The sequence below is a fragment of the Phallusia mammillata genome, chromosome 2 (assembly GCF_965637545.1).
Source record: "Phallusia mammillata chromosome 2, kaPhaMamm4.hap1.1, whole genome shotgun sequence".
In the NCBI taxonomy this organism is placed as follows: Eukaryota; Metazoa; Chordata; class Ascidiacea; order Phlebobranchia; family Ascidiidae; genus Phallusia; species Phallusia mammillata.
The window spans coordinates 33,537,875-33,558,116 of NC_137253.1; the positions used below are offsets into that span (position 1 = coordinate 33,537,875).

At 35.5% G+C, this 20,242-nt stretch overlaps 3 protein-coding genes across 11 annotated transcripts; all 3 read left to right on the forward strand.

The window, feature by feature from the left end:
- Positions 1-142: 142 nt before the first annotated feature.
- Positions 143-9,269, forward strand: LOC145213353 (mitogen-activated protein kinase-binding protein 1-like). Of its 3 annotated transcripts, none has more exons than XM_080081591.1 (7): positions 143-524; positions 657-795; positions 1,069-1,285; positions 1,797-1,930; positions 1,990-2,107; positions 2,376-2,702; positions 3,048-3,147. In XM_080081591.1, the coding sequence occupies exons 3-6, from the start codon at positions 1,082-1,084 to the stop codon at positions 2,391-2,393; spliced, it is 474 nt and encodes a 157-aa protein (XP_079937717.1). In that variant the 5' UTR covers positions 143-524; positions 657-795; positions 1,069-1,081; the 3' UTR covers positions 2,394-2,702; positions 3,048-3,147. The 3 variants fall into 3 exon arrangements, with proteins under 3 accessions (XP_079937717.1, XP_079937718.1, XP_079937719.1); XM_080081593.1 differs by lacking the exons at positions 143-524; positions 657-795; positions 1,069-1,285; positions 1,990-2,107 and adding exons at positions 3,555-3,654; positions 4,389-4,565; positions 4,649-4,822; positions 6,578-9,269 and having other exon boundaries at positions 1,865-1,930; positions 3,048-3,186; XM_080081592.1 differs by lacking the exon at positions 1,990-2,107 and having other exon boundaries at positions 149-524.
- Positions 4,819-7,925, forward strand: LOC145213351 (uncharacterized). Its single transcript, XM_080081590.1, has 2 exons — positions 4,819-5,908; positions 6,060-7,925. Exons 1-2 carry the CDS (start codon positions 5,513-5,515, stop codon positions 6,162-6,164), a joined length of 501 nt encoding a protein of 166 aa, XP_079937716.1. The 5' UTR covers positions 4,819-5,512; the 3' UTR covers positions 6,165-7,925.
- A 2,768-nt stretch (positions 9,270-12,037) lies between the features above and the next one.
- LOC145215627 (uncharacterized) lies at positions 12,038-18,451 on the forward strand. Of its 7 annotated transcripts, none has more exons than XM_080084350.1 (10): positions 12,636-12,702; positions 12,817-12,985; positions 13,508-13,658; positions 14,000-14,125; positions 15,258-15,428; positions 15,755-15,862; positions 16,722-16,807; positions 17,010-17,247; positions 17,775-17,906; positions 18,384-18,448. In XM_080084350.1, exons 4-9 carry the CDS (start codon positions 14,098-14,100, stop codon positions 17,861-17,863), a joined length of 720 nt encoding a protein of 239 aa, XP_079940476.1. In that variant the 5' UTR covers positions 12,636-12,702; positions 12,817-12,985; positions 13,508-13,658; positions 14,000-14,097; the 3' UTR covers positions 17,864-17,906; positions 18,384-18,448. The 7 variants fall into 7 exon arrangements, with proteins under 7 accessions (XP_079940475.1, XP_079940474.1, XP_079940476.1 ...); XM_080084352.1 differs by having other exon boundaries at positions 13,508-13,649; XM_080084354.1 differs by having other exon boundaries at positions 13,508-13,616.
- The last annotated feature ends 1,791 nt before the right edge of the window (positions 18,452-20,242 follow it).

Below are 20,242 nucleotides of genomic sequence, written 5' to 3' on the forward strand. Positions count from 1 at the left end.
TCCAAAATACTGAAAAACAGTGACTGATCATTTTTTAGTGATTTATTTTTTTTAAATGTTAAATGTGCTCAAAAAAAGCATCGTCAGTTTCTGTACCCCTCACATCCATGGAGATCATAATATAATTCATAACAAAAAGTATATAAGCTTATGTCAATAGACATACTATAACTATTCAAATATCATCAGTAGTGGCTGAAAATGAATGAAATGTTGTAATGTCAGCTGCTGTAATCATGTCTCGTGAGTGTAAATTGTCTGCTCCACACTAATTATAACAGTGGAATTATAAATGTAAACCAAATTCAGAAAAGTCTTTCTGATTTAATTTATTTAGTCAAATTCTTGTTTTGTTTTTGTCACTGATTTAAATCACTGGGGCACAAAACCCTGTTTACATGTAATAATAGTTTCTTCCTTATGGTGTTTTTGCCGACTCTTCCTGATTGTGCTGAGTCAGCTGTTTTGTTTCGGTTTCAAATGACGGCAGAGTCAGGATTTGGAAAATCGATGACCAAACATGTGTACGAACCTTATATATTGCGGCTGTTTGTAGGATATATGTATTGGACGAACAATAAGAACATTATATATTGTGGCTGTTTGTAGGATATATGTATTGAACAAGCAATAAGTTAGTTATTAAATATTTGTAGGTTCTGAAACACACAATTCTATTGGAAAGTATGGAGAAACACTCCACGGACACTAAAACATCGGTTGAAGCACGTTGCATTTCTGTTCATAATGACGGCAAACACATCCGGTTGGCGACAGGAGTGGGAGTATCCAGCAGTATGTATTCAACATACTTCCTAATTCAATTTGTAGTCATCTTTATGTCTGGGCACATTGGGGAATTCTGCACACAATTTAACACTCTTTATCATAAACATGCATTAGTAATTTCATCGCTGGTTTCTAGGCTGCACCTATTTTAGCTTGTTTTTCCAAGCCACAGTACATTTCGAATTTGGTTTTAAGTTGTTATTTTTGATTTGTTTTTTTTGTAATCCTTGAGACTAAATAGTTTTGCGTTTTTTATGACAACCAATCATTTGTTTTTAGTGTGTACGACCTTATGACGTTTAAGAGGATATCATTTATTTCGTCACACGACGGGGATATATTAAGCATGGATTATTCTCACCGTGGTTCGATGCTTGCAAGCGCGAGTAGAGATCGATGTGTTCACATGTTTACTGATGATTATATTCCGTCCAACACGATAGCTGATCATTCTGCTGCCGTCACTGCTGTGAAGTTTGCGAACCGAGATTATGAGGTAAATTGTGATGTAGGGAAGTTGAAACTAGTATAAGTAGGTATTCTAGAATAGTTGTTTCAATTCTAGAATTTCTAATCCAAGTCTGATATAATTTTTTTTTGTGATCTGGACAACAATGTTTCCCGAGGTAAACTGTCACTGGTGTGGCTAATTCGACCCAGTTGACACGAAATGTAAATTCAATGCACTAAGTATCATTTACACGAACTACAATAAACTGCATTAAAACGCTGAAATTTGTAATGTTACAAATGTGTAACATTTAAAAATCTGACTTTTTTCCGAACCTTCCTTTGTACATTGCTTTTTACTTTGCCTAAGCTTTCTTAATTATATATATATATATATATATCAGTCACAGTGAAAGTGTCCAGTTTTCAGCTGCATTTGTTTTTGTACCACTTTTGTGATTTTTGTGTTTTAGTCTCATTATGTTGTTTAACAGAGAGCATAGTTGTTTAATCTTGATGCTGACAATTCTTGGTCTTTATCAGATTTATAATTTCAGTTTCGACTAATGAGCTGTGGAACAGACAAGTGTCTCTGCTTCTGTGAAGTTATGAATAATTCTGGCAAAACTGACATCAGTCGAGAACAACATTACGTTGAGAAACACTCGATGGGGGACATGGCCATTGTTGAGTAAGCAAATCCACAAAATTTTAAACCCAGTCACTCTAGCTGTGGAATTTATTCATCAGTGATTCAGTGCTTGTTGTGTGCGGCTGCAATTTAACCGAATATGACATCTTTGGTGCAAAATGCTTGTTGCAACCTCGTGTGTTGATAAAAACATCTATGTCCTCGCGCATAGCACAGGTCAGTGTTGGTTTGCATTTGTTGAGAAAATTGAAAAGCAATTTGCAGTTATGCAGTATTAATAAGTATTTCCACTTAATTCAATCAAACATGTTTTATTCATGTCAAATGATTAATGTGTGTCTAGCAAATTTACTCATGGTAGGAATTTCACAATACCGGCTATTTACAAGCATTTTTTCTGCATCAGTTTTTAAATTGCTTTAATGTATTTGCAACTGTTTTTCCAATTAAAATTTTTAACAAGAATCTTTTGTTTGTCTCGCAGGAGATTGTGTTTGCATGATCAGCCGGCATTCAGAGGTAGCGGTTGCTCTCACTTTCGACCACAACTCTCACTTAATCTCTGCATCTGCCGACAGTTGCATATTTGGGCGGACATTTAGCCATCGGGTGACAGAAGAGCTCAAACAAACCCAGAAAGGTGCCACCTCCATGCCTGGAAGTCCAGATTTGAAAAAAACCTCGTATTTTTCTACAAACGACTAGTTTACAGTAGAAATAATCGATGATGTGACGCATCCTAGTAATGTTGACATCTCGTTCAGTGATGAGTTTGACGACCCTTCAACTTTGACCTTTCGCAACAATCCAGGTAATGTCTGTTGCTGCAGTTTCCAAATGATTTGTCCGTTAGTTGAGGTGTTTGCAGAGTTGCTTTGGTAATGATCCCAGAAAATATCCTGCATTAGGAAAGATATTATTTATGTTTTCTGAAATAATTTTATTTTATCACAAATTTAAACTGATAATCTTTTTTGTATCTTGATTTTTGTTCCTTGATTTAAACAGAATGACCACTGTTTTGGCTGGTTTGATATGTTACTATTATCATATTTATTGACAATTTATTTTTAAAGAAGTGTCAACATTTTTATGCATTTTGCTGGTTTGTATTTATTTTGTTTGGCTTTTTAAGAACTTACAATTGCTTTTTCAGATGTTGAGCAACAAAATACTGATGAGTCATTGTTGCCAAAGTGGGTGACTAAGCAGTTGTCCAACGATGAGTCAGGGTTATTACGCAACAAACCTTTACCTGAACTGGGGAAATGGGAGATAAATTACACAAAGAAAAGGTGGGATGTTGGGATTTAACTTTACAAATATGTGACAGACTGAAAACTTTGACAAGTCTGAAGTCATCCACTGTTTTATTTAGACATATATATTTCACCTAAGTAATAGGCAGTGTCAAATCTAAAAACAAACAGCGTCATAATCTAAAAACAAACATCTAAAAACAAACAAAAAGTCGTATGCAAGTTAAACCGTAAAGCACAAACAAACAGTCTTTTATTAAAATATAATATATTATGTGATTGTTGTCTCAATCTCTCACACTGAGTCTCTAGTGACATGTGATTTATAATATACTACACACAGTTTATACAAATATGTAATGTTTAATTTTGATGTTGCGATCAACTAAACATATTTTTGTTAGATTTGCGAGGAAATTGAAAACTTGGCTCTGTTTGGGGATTTAATTTCTATTGTGAGTTTGTGTGACGACGAAAGTTTTGAAACAGAAAAACTTCAACTGGGTGAGAAGATTTATTGGTTGATTATGTTTTAGAATAAAATAAGCTAAGCAAGTTGGGAAAATGCTGGTTAATAACTATAGAGCTTGGTATGTTTATGAGAAATCGTGAACGTAGTGTTCGAAGTTGCAGTTCCTAAAACAATCCTGGCTTATTTATAAAATTTTTGTAGACACTGATAAAAGCGAATGTTTAGCAATAATTAGTAAAGACCTTTAAAGTTTGGATGTTTATCTAATTCAGGGGTGCACAACCTTTCGCTAAGATGGCCACATTTCAGATCATTATTTAATCAAAGGTGGCCAGGTGTATTCTTGTTTTGTTTGTGAATGAAGGAATATGTGTATTACATATATGTATATAAAGGCCAGCGTCGCAAAAGCCCAGAATATTATTTAACTTGTTTCAAAGATCTGAACAAGCTGGCGGTCAATTATCTATGACGTCACAATCTATATTGTGATTCTTGTGGAGCCTGTTTTTTTTTCTCATCATTTGTCCATAATAGGCTTGCATAAAGTCTGACGACAATTAAGATTACTAGGCTGGTAATATCTTTTACAGTGTCACTATAACTATTTAGACCAGTTTTGAAATTCACACATCTAGCAAATGAGTTTTAGTTACGTTACCACAGCCAGTCCATGTATTTCAATCCACATGTTCACAGCCGCACAAACTGATATCTGCGGCTGCAGGTTTTACACCTCTGATCTAATTTGTTGTGTCATGTGTAGAGAACCTGCAAAAAATTGGGACAAATTTTCCCCCCTTTTTTGTCATTGCTGATGACCTTTCAATGACCTCTGAAAGTCTGGATGAAGACCACCAACATTTAAACGCAACTTTTTTACAAGATTTTCAAAACAAACATCATGTCATGAAAAAAATTCAGAATGATTCACAAAATCCAGGTAGGGGAACTACCATGTGGTGCTTTTGATGATTTGGATGATGACAAATATGATTCAAAAAATAATTTTGCCATGGTTTCCAGGATTTTAAAAGATAACGCGGCTTTGTGCAAAAAAAGTCAAGCACCGATTACAACCTGTCGCCATAGAAACAGAGCAAAATAACTCTCACTCAAGTAAAGTGCAATCGAGCTTCAAACACTTGAAAATCCGGGCTCTGATATTCTCAAAATCTCCCAGAAAACTGGTGAACAAATGTAAGTGCAGATGTTGTACAACAATCGAGTGGTACTGATAACTTACCACATGGTGGGGCTAGTGAGTTACCATCACATGGTGGAACTAGTGAGTTGCTGTCACATAGTGGGATTAGTGAGTTACCGTCACAAGGTGGGGCTAGTGAACTGCCATCACATGATGGGGCTAGTGAGTTACAACCACAGGATGGGGCTAGTGAGTTACTGTCACATGGTGGAGCTAGTGAGTTACTACCACACGGTAGGGCTGGTAAGTTACCATCACAACGGTGCCATCATTGACTTACCACATGATGGAGCTACTGAGTCGTTGTATGAAGGTGCTGGTAATGAACAGCCACATGATGGAGCTACTGAGTCAAATCATGAAGGTGCTAGTCACAATTTCCCACATGGTGGAGCTACTGATAAGTCACCACATGAAGATGCTGTCAAAACATCGACCTGTAATCCTACATTGCCAGATTTGCCCCAAAATTTTGTTTCCAAATCAGTTTTAAGCCTAGGTTCCGCACAAGATTATCCTCGTATAAAATATCGCAGTGATCCAGATTTGCACCAAACCTCCGTGAAGTTGGCAGAGGATGTGATCCGAGAAGCAGAATTCGACATTTCCAGAGTGACAAAGGTTCAACAACAAGTGGCGGAATTGTGTCACCCTGAAACATTAACGAGATTGGGGCAAGCTTGATGGAAGAACTGGCAGAATCTGGTAAACAACTCGACCAGAAGCAATGCCATGTTGTTGTAATGAAAACACAACTGAGCAGTGTGGCGACACCAAGTGTAGAAGTTTCACGTGATGTTTCAGCGGAGGAAACAACGTTAAATAGGATTGAAGTAGATGACATTTTGTCAAACGGTTTAAAGTCTGCTGAGGATGAGAATCAGATTAAACAAACTATCAACACAAATAATCTCCTGGGTGAAACTTGTGAGGTTGATGTCAGAAGGAATGAAAATCCACAAACACCAATTTCTAAACAAACTAAAATACCTCCCGCATTTGCCGAGTTGCTTGATAGTTTGCAAAAAAAAATGACTCCCCAAAATAACCCCCCCCAAAAAACTGCTGAAGTAATCTCGGTGAGCTGTCATAGAAAAATAAATACACTCTATCGAAGTGTTAAACTAAAACATTTTAGAATAAATATTGTGTTTTATCTTCATTTTGTAAACTAGCATCAATTTTATTACTCCTAATTTTAATTAACCCCTATAATTTTGTTTCCAATAGAAATCAAAATGTCGGTCAAAAGAACAACGGCTTGAAACAAACAACAACTACATGGACAGTAGTCATGGCGACGCAGCATCTGCTTGTGACAATGCATGGCACTGAATCCTTGTAAATATTAGTGGAATAGTTTTAGTCTGTATAAATTCAAACAACACTAAAAAGTTAAAAAACTCAATTCATATTAAGATACCAAATGGACAAATTATTTTTCACTTTTCCTAAAGTCCATGTTTTGTTAGTTTTAAGGCCTAGAAATGTGTTTCTTGGTGGTCATAAAAATATGTGGTCTCCTGTCAGTATTAGTTGAATAATTGAAATATTTTAATGATGTTTACCTTTCCAAGAGGCATATTTTCTTGGTTTATTTAGGGAAAACAAATTTAAAATGTGTTATGGTCCATTTCCGCAAATGCTCATGCCATCATTAGTGATTTGTGATAATTTTGGCATCACTTACCAACACTGATCTGGTGCATACAAGTTTAATAATTGCAATATTTTGATGTTATTTGTAGGAATTTTGTGGAAATCGTAATGACCGTGGTGTTAAAAAGTTGGCTAAAACATTACTGACCTCAATATTGTCACTGATTTAAATCATATTTCTATGGACAATCTCAGTGACAATTCACCGGTTGTTTCCCTGTTACGAGAATACTCCGATCGCTTGGTTGATATCGTCCATACCCAGGTTGATGGTGGAAAAATATTGTCGCGCGACACTGTGTGATGTCACAAAAGGAGTTTGCACAAACACTTTCCTGTGATTGGACGATTCCAAATAATTGCAAATTCTGTTTTGTTACATAGTGAATTCCAAAACTTTAGTTTGTTATTAGTTGGGAAAATCGCTTGAGTTATTCACAAGAAGTGTTGGTAAATTCAACTTAGTATTGACCAAAATCAATTTCGACAAAATGTGTCTGGGGGAAAAAATTGAACCCTTTCTAAAAGTTTCACATTTTGAAATATTAACACTAATGGTGATGACATTTAAACTTGCAACAATCTCAAATAGTTAAAACTAGTTAATTTATCACTGTGCCCTGCAATAAAGGAAATTGAGAACTGACTTGAACCAAGCTTCATCCATCTACCTCGCGCTAATATCATTGCTGTGAAGTTATTTCAGTCAATTTGTTTCTCTGTAATTATGAATTCTATATTTTTGTTGTTTGAAAACTTTATTTATGAAAATTTTTTTCAGTCCTTGTTATTTATTTCAACTTGCAGCATTTTTCTTCAGTGGCTGTGAACATAGCACAGTTGTTGTTTGCATATTTTTGTTTACATTTTTTCCTACTACTGATTTATTTGTAAAGGAAGAAATTTTCTTGAACCCAGGTTTAGGTCAAATCCAAAATATCAAAACAACACTACTTAGAAAAGTCAAAATTATTAGAGGAAAAGTTACTTTTGTTGCCAAATAAAATATTTACACACCTCTCATCCAGTCAACTTATAAAGTGCTCCGTCTAGTGTCGGTACATTTTCTTTTCAAGATTTTGCCATGTTAATAAATCTGGCTTTTGTGCCTTCGTGTATAAGTTCATAAAATTATTTCGCAGTTTGATGCAGTGTTGTGTTAAAGCGGGTTTTAAACAAGCTTTGTGCAGTCATCCATAACCAACCCAGCTACAAGATATTTTGTATTTCAAAACATTAGCACGCTTGAATGTACGAAGCTCGCTTGCAAACCCGCTTCATGCTGACCATGTATAAGTAACATGTTTCGTTTTTCGTGCAACCGGTTTTGGGAGACTTAATAAATTTCCATCCACTGTTCCTATATGACCTACTTCGTCTTTGCAGACGTGTTTGTATCGTTCATGGTGAAATGTTGCAAATATATTTGACACTTTGTTTCCGTGCTGAGTAGTTGGTTCCGCAAAAAGGTTGTATACAAGAAGACGCAGTTTCAAATGGCATAACAATGCGAACGATAGTTAGGCAGCCAGTTGAAACTGTTGTTGCTTTTATATTTAGTTGAAAACGCAGCTGGTTGAAAACGACGAGATTGTTCATGCAAATTGCTGCTAGTGACAATGTTCCGTGGATCTATGTAGTCTCCCTCCTTATCAGTGGGTCACCTGTGTAAAGGTGTTTCTCTACACTTTGAGCCAAGGTGTGAAGATTTGGTGAAGGTGACGTAGTAACTGAAAATTAAATGTTTAATGCTTGGTTCGAGGGCTTCTTACCAAAAATAAGGTCGCGGGCCAAAGTTTCTCATGTATTCTATTCCTGTGTTCCACCCTGCCCAGCAAATTGGATTTAACCTAATAACAGTTTTAAGTCGATTTTTTTCCGATGGAACACAACAAGAACGACCTGAATATATTGATGCGGTGTCTGACTGTTACATGTTTTTTTTAATCAAGTCCGTTCTAAATATGTTTATGTGACATCACCTGACACAAGTCAGTGCTTGATTATGTTGTCACTTCTTTCCACTGTTTGTAAACCAAGAGTTGTTTCGTCCCTGAGGAGGTGAATGTTCGGTAAAAACGCGCGGTAAAGTGATTAAGTAATCGTTGCCCGAAAACTCTACAGGCAGAAAGATTGGGGCTACAGGTGTTTGAAGGATCTTTTTCCGAGGCGGTGATTGGTCGGTCAAAACACGTGACATTAAGCAATCAAGGCCCGAAAACTCCACAGGCAATTTGCGCGCAGAATTGGGGACTCCAAAGCTGACTTGCAGGGGCGCTGAGGTTGATATAAAAGTCAACCAGCTGATTTGCGGCGTTAAAAGCACGTTTTGCTGGAAGCGGATGGAGGAAGCCAAGCTATACAGGTTCGTCGTTGTTACTGGATTTTGTTATTATAAAAACACGGTTTAAAGTTTAGGGACCCACCCAGAACCTTGGTTTACTATTTTTATTTACTTCACTTCTCTTTCATTCTTTTTATTTCTATTGTATTTTTTTTCGCCGCACTATACAATATAGAGGGTTTGGCCAGACTCTCTATGTTGTTTTTGCGGATTTTACCAAACAAGGTTCTGGGATTTTACGCGCATAAACTATTTGTTTGTTTGTATCGCGATAAAATCAAAATATTTAGTAATAAGTTTTATTTTGTTTTCACGCATGTGACGCAACCATTGATGATGTCATCTAATGGGAATTGCAACATGATCCAATGGAACCGAAGCACCAGTGAGAACCAGAACGCGATCACTATTCGATGACGTCACACGACGGAGCAGTACGACTTCAAAACCCGTATGACACTCGCCATGTTTGTTGCACGATGTGTGTATAAGCATCGTTGATTTGTCTGCAGCCGAGTGGACACGACGGGATAACGAAGCGACGACGATCGGATCCATGGAGCGGTTGGATTCTGAAAGTAAGATATCATATGACTGGACAAACCAGCCACACAACAAAATTATTAAAGGAACGAGGTAACTGTTTAAATGATAATAACGTTTTAGTAACCAACTCTTAAGTTAAAAGTACTTTGTATCGCAGTTTTAAACATTTTAGCATTGTTGATTTGTCTGCAACTGTTTAAATGAATGTTTAATAATCCCACGCTTTATATAAACTTTATTTCGTTAATATTTTGTGAAATGTGTTTGTAAATTCTTATGTTGTCACTTCTTTGGCATCTTGGTGGTAGTAGTAAATTCTTATGGCATCTTGGTGGTAGTAGCAAATATTCTTAGCAAACAACAACAAATAGTTTATTTCTTAACAGGAATCCAACCTCCTTCTCTGCGATCCCACCAAACTCCACCTCTCCATCGAACAAGCAACTTTCCTCCTGATAAGTTTTGTTACAAGTCTGTCGTGTGATTCACCCAGGTCGTCCAACCAAATCCTAATAACTACATATTTAATTTTACTAACTCCGTCACTAGATTTGTAATCAATTAATAATTTATTTTCTTGCATTTCCCGTAACTGGGTTTTGCTTTTTTATATTTGGACGACGAAAATGCATGACAGACTCGCTATATGAATTTTGTAAGCTAGCTTAGTTTGAATAGATAGATATACATATGTTTAGGCTAGCTGTGTTAGATATCTTAAAACTTAATTTTACTCGGTTAGTTTACCAAACCTCTAGCTTAACGTTGAACAATATCCAACTTAAAAACTCGCAATATTCGATCCTATATATTACTCTCGTATTAATTATTAACTGCACTACATGAAACTAAATTTTATTTTAACTTAAATCGCGTAATAATGAAGACCTGAAGTGTTTTACTGAACTATAACTAAACCAACGACCTGCCTAAAATAACTGATGTCAAAATAATCCCAACATGTTAACTTAATCATACCTGACCAGTTTGCTGACATTTACATGTATCACATGTAGATGATTATTATTCACTTAACCGTCATACTGACCACTTTTCTGACATTTATTTTAATGTTAACCATCCTGCAACACCCGCATTATCTGATACAAAGAATAATCCCAACCTGCCCAGTTTGCCATTCAACCATTTTGTCCCCCGATAATTGATAACACCCATAATATCTTGAACGGTTTTAAGCAATGAACCTGTTTTAATTGTTTCGTTACCTATCTGACAATCCTTACATAAATAACACTTATTTGACCCTAAACTGTGGCTTACAAATTTAAAACCCCTGTACCCCCATCTTAGAATCAATAAGTAATACATATTTTCTCAGCTACAAGTTACAAACATGTTCAAACATTTCTATAATAGCTAAAATCTCAATAAATCTGCGAAATAAAGTTTGTAGGAATACTCGGAACCTTGTTTTGTTTTCATTTTTGTTCGTTTCTTGTGTTTTATTTTTATTTTCTCTTTATTTTCTTTCGTTTTTATGTTATATTTTTAATTACATTTTTTAATATATTTTTTTCGCCGCATTATATAATATCGAGGGTGTGCACAGCCCTTTATATTATTTGTGCGGATTTTTTAAACAAGGTTCTGGGTTTCAAAATGTAAAAAAATAAACAAATTTTTACGTTCCTGGTTTAATTACGTCCATAACATGTTACGTCATAGTAGTGGAATTCCCTTATTTGTCCCCCAGCCCCTAACATGTTACGTCATTGTGGGGGAATTCCCATGCGCCCCCTAACGCGTTACGTCATAGTAGGGGAAATCCCATATGCGCCTATAATACACGTAATATTTACTACTGTAATCTACCCTATGGACTTACTGTAATCTACCCTATGGACTGCCATCGTTAATATTAAGTATTATTGTTTGTAGATTTGTAAATATAGTTTGTAACCGTAATAATATATGGAATTAATTTTAATGGTTAGGCATATAGCCTGTATTTTTGTAGCTGTATTACTCATTCATAACTTTCGTAACAATAATATAAGTTCGTACAGTTTGTGTTTTATAACTTGAACATCGTTAGTTTTGGGCGGTCAGCCGCAAATTTAGGGGTACGTTATTATCCTGTTATTGACATTATCGCTTTTTATTATCATGTTTTCAGCTTGCGCTTTTCGTGCGCCAGTCTGTTTTCCTCTTTTCGGTTGTAGTTCTGCACCGAACGAGGGTTTCTCTACTGCCTTAGACGAAACCCATTGCGTGGGTTGACACCTTGACGCGGTGCAATGGCTTTTAAACCAAGATCGACCCGCAGAACCTTGATGTTTTTGCGAACTTTATTTTAAAATGCCTTTCTTGTTTCAGAATACCTTGGGATTATGATGAGCGAAACTTTTTTGTCCCGTTTGTTTGTTTGTTTTATTTTTATTGATTTTTTTTTACTTATTGCTGTTCGTAAAATTTGGACAATAAAACAGTGCAATCGCCTTTCTAAACTATTTTGCGTTGTAATCGTTCCTCAGTAAGTCCTTTTGTATTATTTAATATAGATAACATTAGGAAGTTTTTACAGTTTTAAGAGTAATACCTGTCCTTATGCTTTGACAGTTATGTAACTGGAATAGTTTATGCAGACGTTTCAACAACTTGTACTGATAATGACAACAGTGATTGCTGAAACGTCTGTACGATGTAGCCTATTTTATTATACACCGGTACTTTGGCAGTTACGTTTAGGGTTGAATTACATGTCCTAATGCCAGTAATTCATTAGCAAGCTGGCAACCATGGCTGTAGGCTGTAGCACTACTGTTTGCGTGGTAGAGAAACTTGGTGCTGGTACGACTTCGCAAATTCGGTTGGATTGGGCGAATTTAAGTTAAAGCCGATTCAGTTCATCTCGAGTTATTTCCAACATATCGGTATTGTATAATTCATTTGCAACACGGACAGTCAGGAATACCAAGCCTTCGGGCAAAATAAGACGTTTTTTCTTTACCAGGAGCAGCAAATTTTTATCCGTAAGTTTAATGTTCGTATAAATTGTTTTCTCTTATTACTGCATGTTGTGGCGCGAAATCCAAGTTGTTTACTAATATTGGAGTTGGTTTTATTGTGTTAAAATATTTGTCTGATTATGTATATCAAGTACAGATAGCGTAGTTTTAAAGATATTTTGTTTAGATCAAGTGGTTATGGCGATGAGCTGGTTTTGGCCGTGATTTGGCTTCATAAAGCAACTTATAAGCAATCTTATTTGGGTGATGACGTTGCAAAATATCAGGAATTCGGTCTTGATAAGATTAATACCGATAAAGGATTTACCTACGACAACAAAAATTGGCTGTACAGGTCGGTTCTATTACGTTAAATGTCAATAGCTAACAGATTGCATAGTGCACAAAAACATTTTAATATTTTTAATTGAAACATGATTATATTAAAAAAATTTGTTTCTGTTTTTAGCTTCTATTATCTGAGCTAACAGGAGATTACGATTTGTACATCACTCCTGTTCTAAACTTCTGCAATACATGGAGTGCTCAAAATTCCCCAAAAACTCCGGGTGCCAAAAATCAAAAACAAAATGTTATTTGTGGGCAAAAGTCACTGTTGTTTTTATTGAATAACTGAGGTAATTGGAAAAAAAGGCTCATTAACATTCCTGTGATTTGGTTACCAATGCCACTATATTTAAAACAATGCTTTAAGAGAAGTTAAAAACATTGAAATCCCACCCACTTCATACAAGGGATCATTTATTTAAATAGTCTATTACTTTTGAGAGCATGAACAACTGTTCTTTTAATGCAGGTTTTCTAAAATGGTGCTTTGGTCTTCGACAAATTACTTTGCATTGTCTTTCATGCACCATAGGGTGTTGTGGGTTATTAATGCAGATGAATGCAGTTACTTCCATAATCCATTTCTCTACAGTGGAAATGCTATTCCAACCAAAGCCGTTTGTTTGCAAAATTATCTGGTTAATAGCATAAAAAAGTTTTACAAATTGGTTGAGCAAAAACCGCATTTGTTTGTAGCCCGATATATTTTAGGCATCAAAAATTGTCATGTTCTGTTTTGTGCTTTACAAAATAAACATGAACTAGCATAGCTAAAATATAGATCAATTATATATACTTATATATTTTTTCAGATCTCAAGGAAACATCAGCTCTCAATCAAGCATCAAGCTACCAGGCCATGGTATAACAACATATATCAGAAGTGCTTGGGAAAGACAGCAGAGTTAGTTATATGGTTGGGTACGGAATATATTACCCCAAGAAGTTCACTGTGTTCACTGTGTATGTATTGAATGTTGTTTGTACTTTGTTTCACAAAAATGGCTGCATGGTAATATTCTCATGTCATTGGAGTGTATTAAAATATTTTCTGTTAAGATTTTTTGTAACTTGTTGCTGAAACTATTGTAAAAAATTGTGTATTGTGTTTTTCTCTGAGTGATATTTGATTGTTTTCCTTGTTAAACAATTAAATCTTGCTCTCAAACTATTTTGCCATGTTGCAACTATATCAATTTGTGTTCCATCCTAGCAACTGAGTTTGCATCTTGATAAAAATAAACTTTAATTATCCACATTTCCATTTTTTGCATCCATAACATTAATAAACCACTTTTTTCCAGCTCATGTCCGACTCCCCCTCAACGGTACGGATGGGGATTTTTCAGGTCGCCTAGCAACAACGCAGCTGAATTAACTGCAGCTATCGTTGGTGGACCGGATGACAGCGGACATCTTGTGGACACTAGGTGGGGTGCACTTCCATGTTTTGGTGTTTTAACATGTTGCATGCCTTTTCAACATGTTGCATTAAATGCTGCTTGCCACAAAATAGAATCTGCTTCTAATTGTGTGAGGATTTCTAGTGTAAATATTTTGTATTCATTGTTTCCATTAAGGCTTTTTTAGGTACACAAGACACAGACTTAAATAGTAGCTTGAATAAAAACCATATTTCCAGTATTGTAATCATGGGCGCAACTAGGGGGGGGCAGGTTCGTCGTCATGCCAGGTCCCTTTTTTATCAGCGTTATTGCGTATAACGGCTCTCGTACAGCGCCGAAAACATGTTCGTTTGCATCAAAGCTAAAAATAACTTTCAAATGACAGGATAAGGCGCCGGCACAGCAGTAAATCGCTTCATCGGCATGTATTGCGATGGTAAAAATGAAGTTTCTGCAATGTATTTATACAACAACCTAAATAACCGCAACAACGATCTTTGTTGGAACTCAGTAGACAGATTGAAAGATTAACATGTAAACACCCAGTCGAACGAGTTTATTTGTTATGAAACAATGCCTTAGATTAAAACGTCAATATACTATCACAATAGACTTTGTGACGTACAAGTGTTACTTTTTCACGGCATTCGAAGCCGTACAATCCAAGACTGAATCCCAGTTTTTTTAGATTATTAGTGGAAAAGCGTGTCGGACCACTCGACCAATCTATGATACGCACTTAGCAATACAATCGTTTTTGGGAAAGTTGGTAGTTCGTTGTCTGCCCCTTCAATTTGCCGCTTATTGCGGCACTGATTGTAATATATTCAAATAAAACATATTCATAGGAACACTATACACAGACTTGAAAAGTAATTTATTCATAAACATTACTGCCAAGATACTGGTGTATATAGAATACATAGTTCAGACGTTTCGACAATCTCTGTTGTTAAAAACTGTTTAATAAAATAAACATGTTTTTTTTCATTGCTGGCAATTTGTTTTTTATTAAAGCCATTAAGGCTTTGTTTACATGTTTTGATTAAAGAAGTATTTTGGTTTTAAGACAACTAGCAGTCAGTTAATAAAGCTAACAACTAACAATCGCTTTATTGTTTACTTGGATTTTTTACTTTTGCCTCTTATCTTGCAGGAAAGATTTTGTTGGCAACCAACCTCACATTCTTCACAACTTCGCTTCAATCGGCAGCAGCGGGGATTCTTTACATAGAAAGCATAAATTTAGGGCAATCTCTGGTTGCGCTCGACCCACAAGAAATTGCACGACGAGTTTTTGCAATTAACACAGCTTCTCAACTTAATGGTAAACTGATTAACATGAAGTTGACTTTTTCCATTACATTGTATGAATGTATGATTTGTACGTTATTGGATGTGTGTATTTGTTCACACAGCATCACCAATAACTTGCTGGACTTCAAAGGCTAGAGAGTCCTAGCTTGGTATAATTTGTGCAAACTTAAAAAAATACTGCTTAGAATTTTTTTGTTCCTAACATTGTCTGTAGAAAATAACTAGTATGGGTCTTCTAAATAGCTTTGTGGATACTTTGAACTCATCCAAGTGATGAAAGTGTAATTTATTGGAGTTTCCTTTTGTCAACAATTTATCTTATTTTTTAAATTGCAGCTTGCTCATCATCACCGTGTGAGAACAACGGTCAGTGCACTAGTGTGGAAGGGTTCAACTATCTTTGCACTTGTCCTGATAATGTTTTTGGTATCAACTGTGAACATTGTAAGTTGATGAGTTTATATTATTCAACCCAAATACTGTTTTAATCTTTGTTCTTTGTTGTTTTACTTATGTGTAATAGTGCAGCTTGTCATCTAACTAGTTTGATTATGTTCATTGAAGTAGGTTGCTTGAATTGTGCTAATAAACATTTATGTTGAAGAACGTTAAATTTAGAACATTGGATTTTGAACGGTTGGCAATGAACAGTGTAGCCTGTGATTGAAATAGTTTGATTATGTCCAGCCCTTCAGTGAACAAGGTTGTATGCACTGCTCTAATAAACATTTTTTATGTTTGAAGGTATGACCCCAATCTTAAAGATAACCAACACTTGGGCGATAGGAGCTGAGATAAAACTTGAACTCCCCGATCTACAACCCACTGGGGCTTGGCAACTTTAAATAGGGGTTTCCCCACGATTGCCCCCTTACAGAACTTGATGTAAGTAAAAATATAAGCTATTGCTGCCAGAAGAGCTCGATTGACTTGATGTAAGTAAAGCGTATAGTAGTTGTCTGGAAGACAAAAAGTGAAAATCTGAGAATGTGCTCAACAATCTTGTTATCATCACATTATTTATCTCACAATAATAAAGTATCATTTCAATATGGTGGAAAGTGTTCTCCCATTTATTCCAACTATGCCATTTGTTTAAACATTATTTTGTGGCTGTAAACCAAGTGTCATGGTCAATTTCTTACCTAACATGTGAAAAATTTGTTTTTAGATTACATATCATATAGATAAATTTTTCTGTTGTTTTTTGGGCTTCTTAGATAACTTTGAAGGGTGAACCAGTTAAGAAGCACTGAAGTAGAAGTTTATTTGCAGTTAACTTTAAATGTAAAATATTTTGCAGTGAGCCGATTCCGAGTGAAGTCTTCATCTAATGATTCTGTGATGCTTGCTTGGGGAAGAATTCCAACATTTGTGGACAATATTGAGGTAAAATAATTTATTTCATTGCAAGATGTCACGCTTAGTCTAGTGGTTCCCAACCTGGGAGGAATTTAAAAACTTTAAGGGAGGAATTTAATTGTTTTACATGTGGTTTGTAAATATACACTCCAGGCTTATGTCTGGTAAAGTTGATAAAATACCCCTTTTTAAATGTTTTAGCAAATGATAACCTCAAATTTTTTTGTAGATTGTTTACCAACCAGCGCCATCTAATGGTGAAAGTTTAACAGCAAAGTTAGAGGAAATCTCAGTGAAAAAATCTGGTAGCTCAGTGATGGCAGGCATCGACACAAACGTTGAACTGGCACGAAGTTTTACCTCCGTCCAACTCAGCAGCATGTTACGGGGAATGCGATACCAATTCACTGCAAGACTTTATGCTGGAAAAACTGTCGGACCTCTTGCACGAATCTTTGTCACAACCAGTAAGTTGTAGATGATGTTTTAACAAAAGAGTAAATGACCAACTTGAGGTAAAAGCATCAAGCCAATAAATGACCATCTAACAGCACTCCAATTCATTGGGAGTAACAGACTGAAAAACCAAGCCTCGCCTATTCCGTTAGATGCCACAACTAGGCATAAACGACACAGGAAACTAGTTCACAATGGTCGAATCCTTAATATGATTTAGAACCGGGCATCTCAGTCATTTTACCTCACAAATGTAATCTGATGTTTTATTCAAACCACCAAACTAATTTTATCAAATAGCCAGAGAAGTCTACTGCTAACTTGAAAAAGATTTGAAACAATTTGAAAGTATTAAAAACTGCCCACAGACACAAACTTATCAGGTTATGTACAGTAAAACCACACCTACATGTGTTCAACACAATATTTCATAAACAAACTGTTGCTGCCAGGCATAATGTATCAACAGACAGCAGCATATTACAATAAAGACTGCTGGAAGAGCTAAATTTGTTGAGCACAATATTTTTACTTTCAGACCCGCTTGATCCTGTCCAACTTTCGGTCTGTGATCCCTGCTACTTGTCTGCTCGACTTGAGCAGCTTTTGGGAAATTTGCACGGCTGAAAGTTTGTCCGACCCTTACAATGGTGTGGTTATGTTCGAACAGGTAAATAACTTAACGTAACTGTGAAAAATTAGATGTGTTTAGGTAAAAAGCTTAGTTTTTCTCCTCAGTGCATTAAGTCAGTGGTACCCAACTTTTTTAACGAATTCCTTACTTAACAATTCAAAACATTTTTATTCCTCCCTAATCAACTACATAGTAGATGCTAAACCATACAAAGATAATTTAAAATTGGGTCTTTTATCAACTTTACATGTTATAAGTGTATGTTCACATGTATAAATAAAAGTAAATTACCCCCTGAAGTTTTTTAATTCCGCCCTAGTTGGTAACCACTGATTTAGAGCATAATATTGACAAATTACGTTTTCTGTGAGAAGACTTTAGTTGTTGATTGTTAAATACGGGTCACGGTGTAAGTAAATGTTTATGTTTAGATAAGCAGGCAAATCCACAAAGCCTTCATTGGATTTATGATACATTTTCTGTGAGAGGCTGTAGAGTTGAATTTATGTTTAGATAAGCTGGCAAATCCACAAAACCTTCATTGGATTTATGGCAGGTTTCCATGTTTCAAACGCGCAAACATCAAACAGCTGCTTGCAACCTGAACTTTACACTTTCACTTACCAAGGTGGGTTAAAACAAGTTGGTAAACATACTATATGTAATTAGTATGTTTACCAACTAGTTCAAACTGTTTGATATGTATTTTTTACAGCATGTTGTCAACTGTTTTGTGTTGTTGCAATATTAGTATGTTTTGATTCAAGGAAGGCCAACCCATGTTCCACTATGTCTTTAGCACCATTTAATGATGTTTATGCTATTTCTACTTTGTATTTGTAGCCTATTTGGTGTATAAGTTCTTGATTGGTCAAACTTGATTGGACAAACATTTGTTAAAACGCTACAATTGTAATTGTTTCAAAATAACCAAGCATTTAAACAAGCACATTTTTTGCTAATAAATTCCTTGCGCCAACATTAAACAATGCGAGCCGCTTTTAGTATCCATCTTTAGGTGTTGTGCGTGTGTGTGTTAATGATTCTGAAGCGGTGGGCCGTACTTGAAAACTTGAATCGCTTTTACTTTTATCGAACAAAGAAATTGTGTCAAGTGACAGTTTGCATAATTACATGGCAGAAACAACAGGCCAAAGCATGTAAAAAATATCTGTGTTTAGTTCCTAAGTATGGTACGGGTACAGATACTGCACATGGTATAGGTATAGGTATCGGCATATGGTATAGGTATCTTCAAGTCACACCCTTTTAAAAATAATAAAAAATATTTTTAAACTCGGTGCTTATAAAACTTTGCTCAGTAACTTTATCTTTAAAATTTACTAACATTTGGCGGGCCGCATGAACTCCTTTGCTGGGCCGCATGCGGCCCGCAGGCTGTAGTTTGCCCACCCCTGGCGTAGATTATGTTGTTTACTAATTGAGTCAAACCTGACAATCTGTTTATATTTCCAAAGAATATTGTCTTAGCAAATATTTTAAAAATGCCATTATTTTATTTTGTTTTTGCTTGGGAATATTTTCTATATTGGCATTATTCGACTATATTCGATTAAAAGACGTATATATTGTTTTTATCACATAACCAGTTACTTCTGGCAAACCACGGTTGCAAGGTTCAAAGGTTGATTTTGTAGTGTAGATTTAACATAAGTTTTGCTTGTGCATAAACAATATATATATATATATATATATATATATATATATATATATATATATATATATACTTGATTTAATAATAGCTAGTTTGATTAATAAATTTTAGCATTTGATCATGAACTTATGTATAGGTCATTTAGTAATAGTTGCATAAACACAATGTGAGTAACAGTGATATTTCTTTTTATTTTTTCTCAGTATAACGCTGCTTTGTGAAACGCGTTTGGTCAAGAAAGAGTGCTTCAGATTTATTCAAATTTTCAGCGATGTTAGTTAATAATGAAAATTTGATCCTCCTGAAGTTTGACCCTGATTGACCCAGCGGTTCACCCACAGGCCCCCAAAACATAATTTTTTTAAAACGGCGTTACTGACTAAAGTACAGCATTTTGGAGTTTCATGCTTTGTTGTTTGGTGCAATGTAAGGTTTTTTAAAGAATTTTGTATCTTTCTTTCAGATTAACCCATTTTTGACCCTTTAAACCCCAAACTAATCGGTTTTAGGCCAGAAATACAAGCCGTATGGTACAGAAATATTTAAAAATTTTAACAATTGTTTAAGCAGGCTATTCCTTTAGTATTTAAAATTTTGCCAGTTACCTTTACAACCCATAATATGTGTATCAGTCAGATAAGTCCCAAGGGATCAATTCACTGGTTCACGATTAAGGTGACAGAGCGGGAGTGCTCAG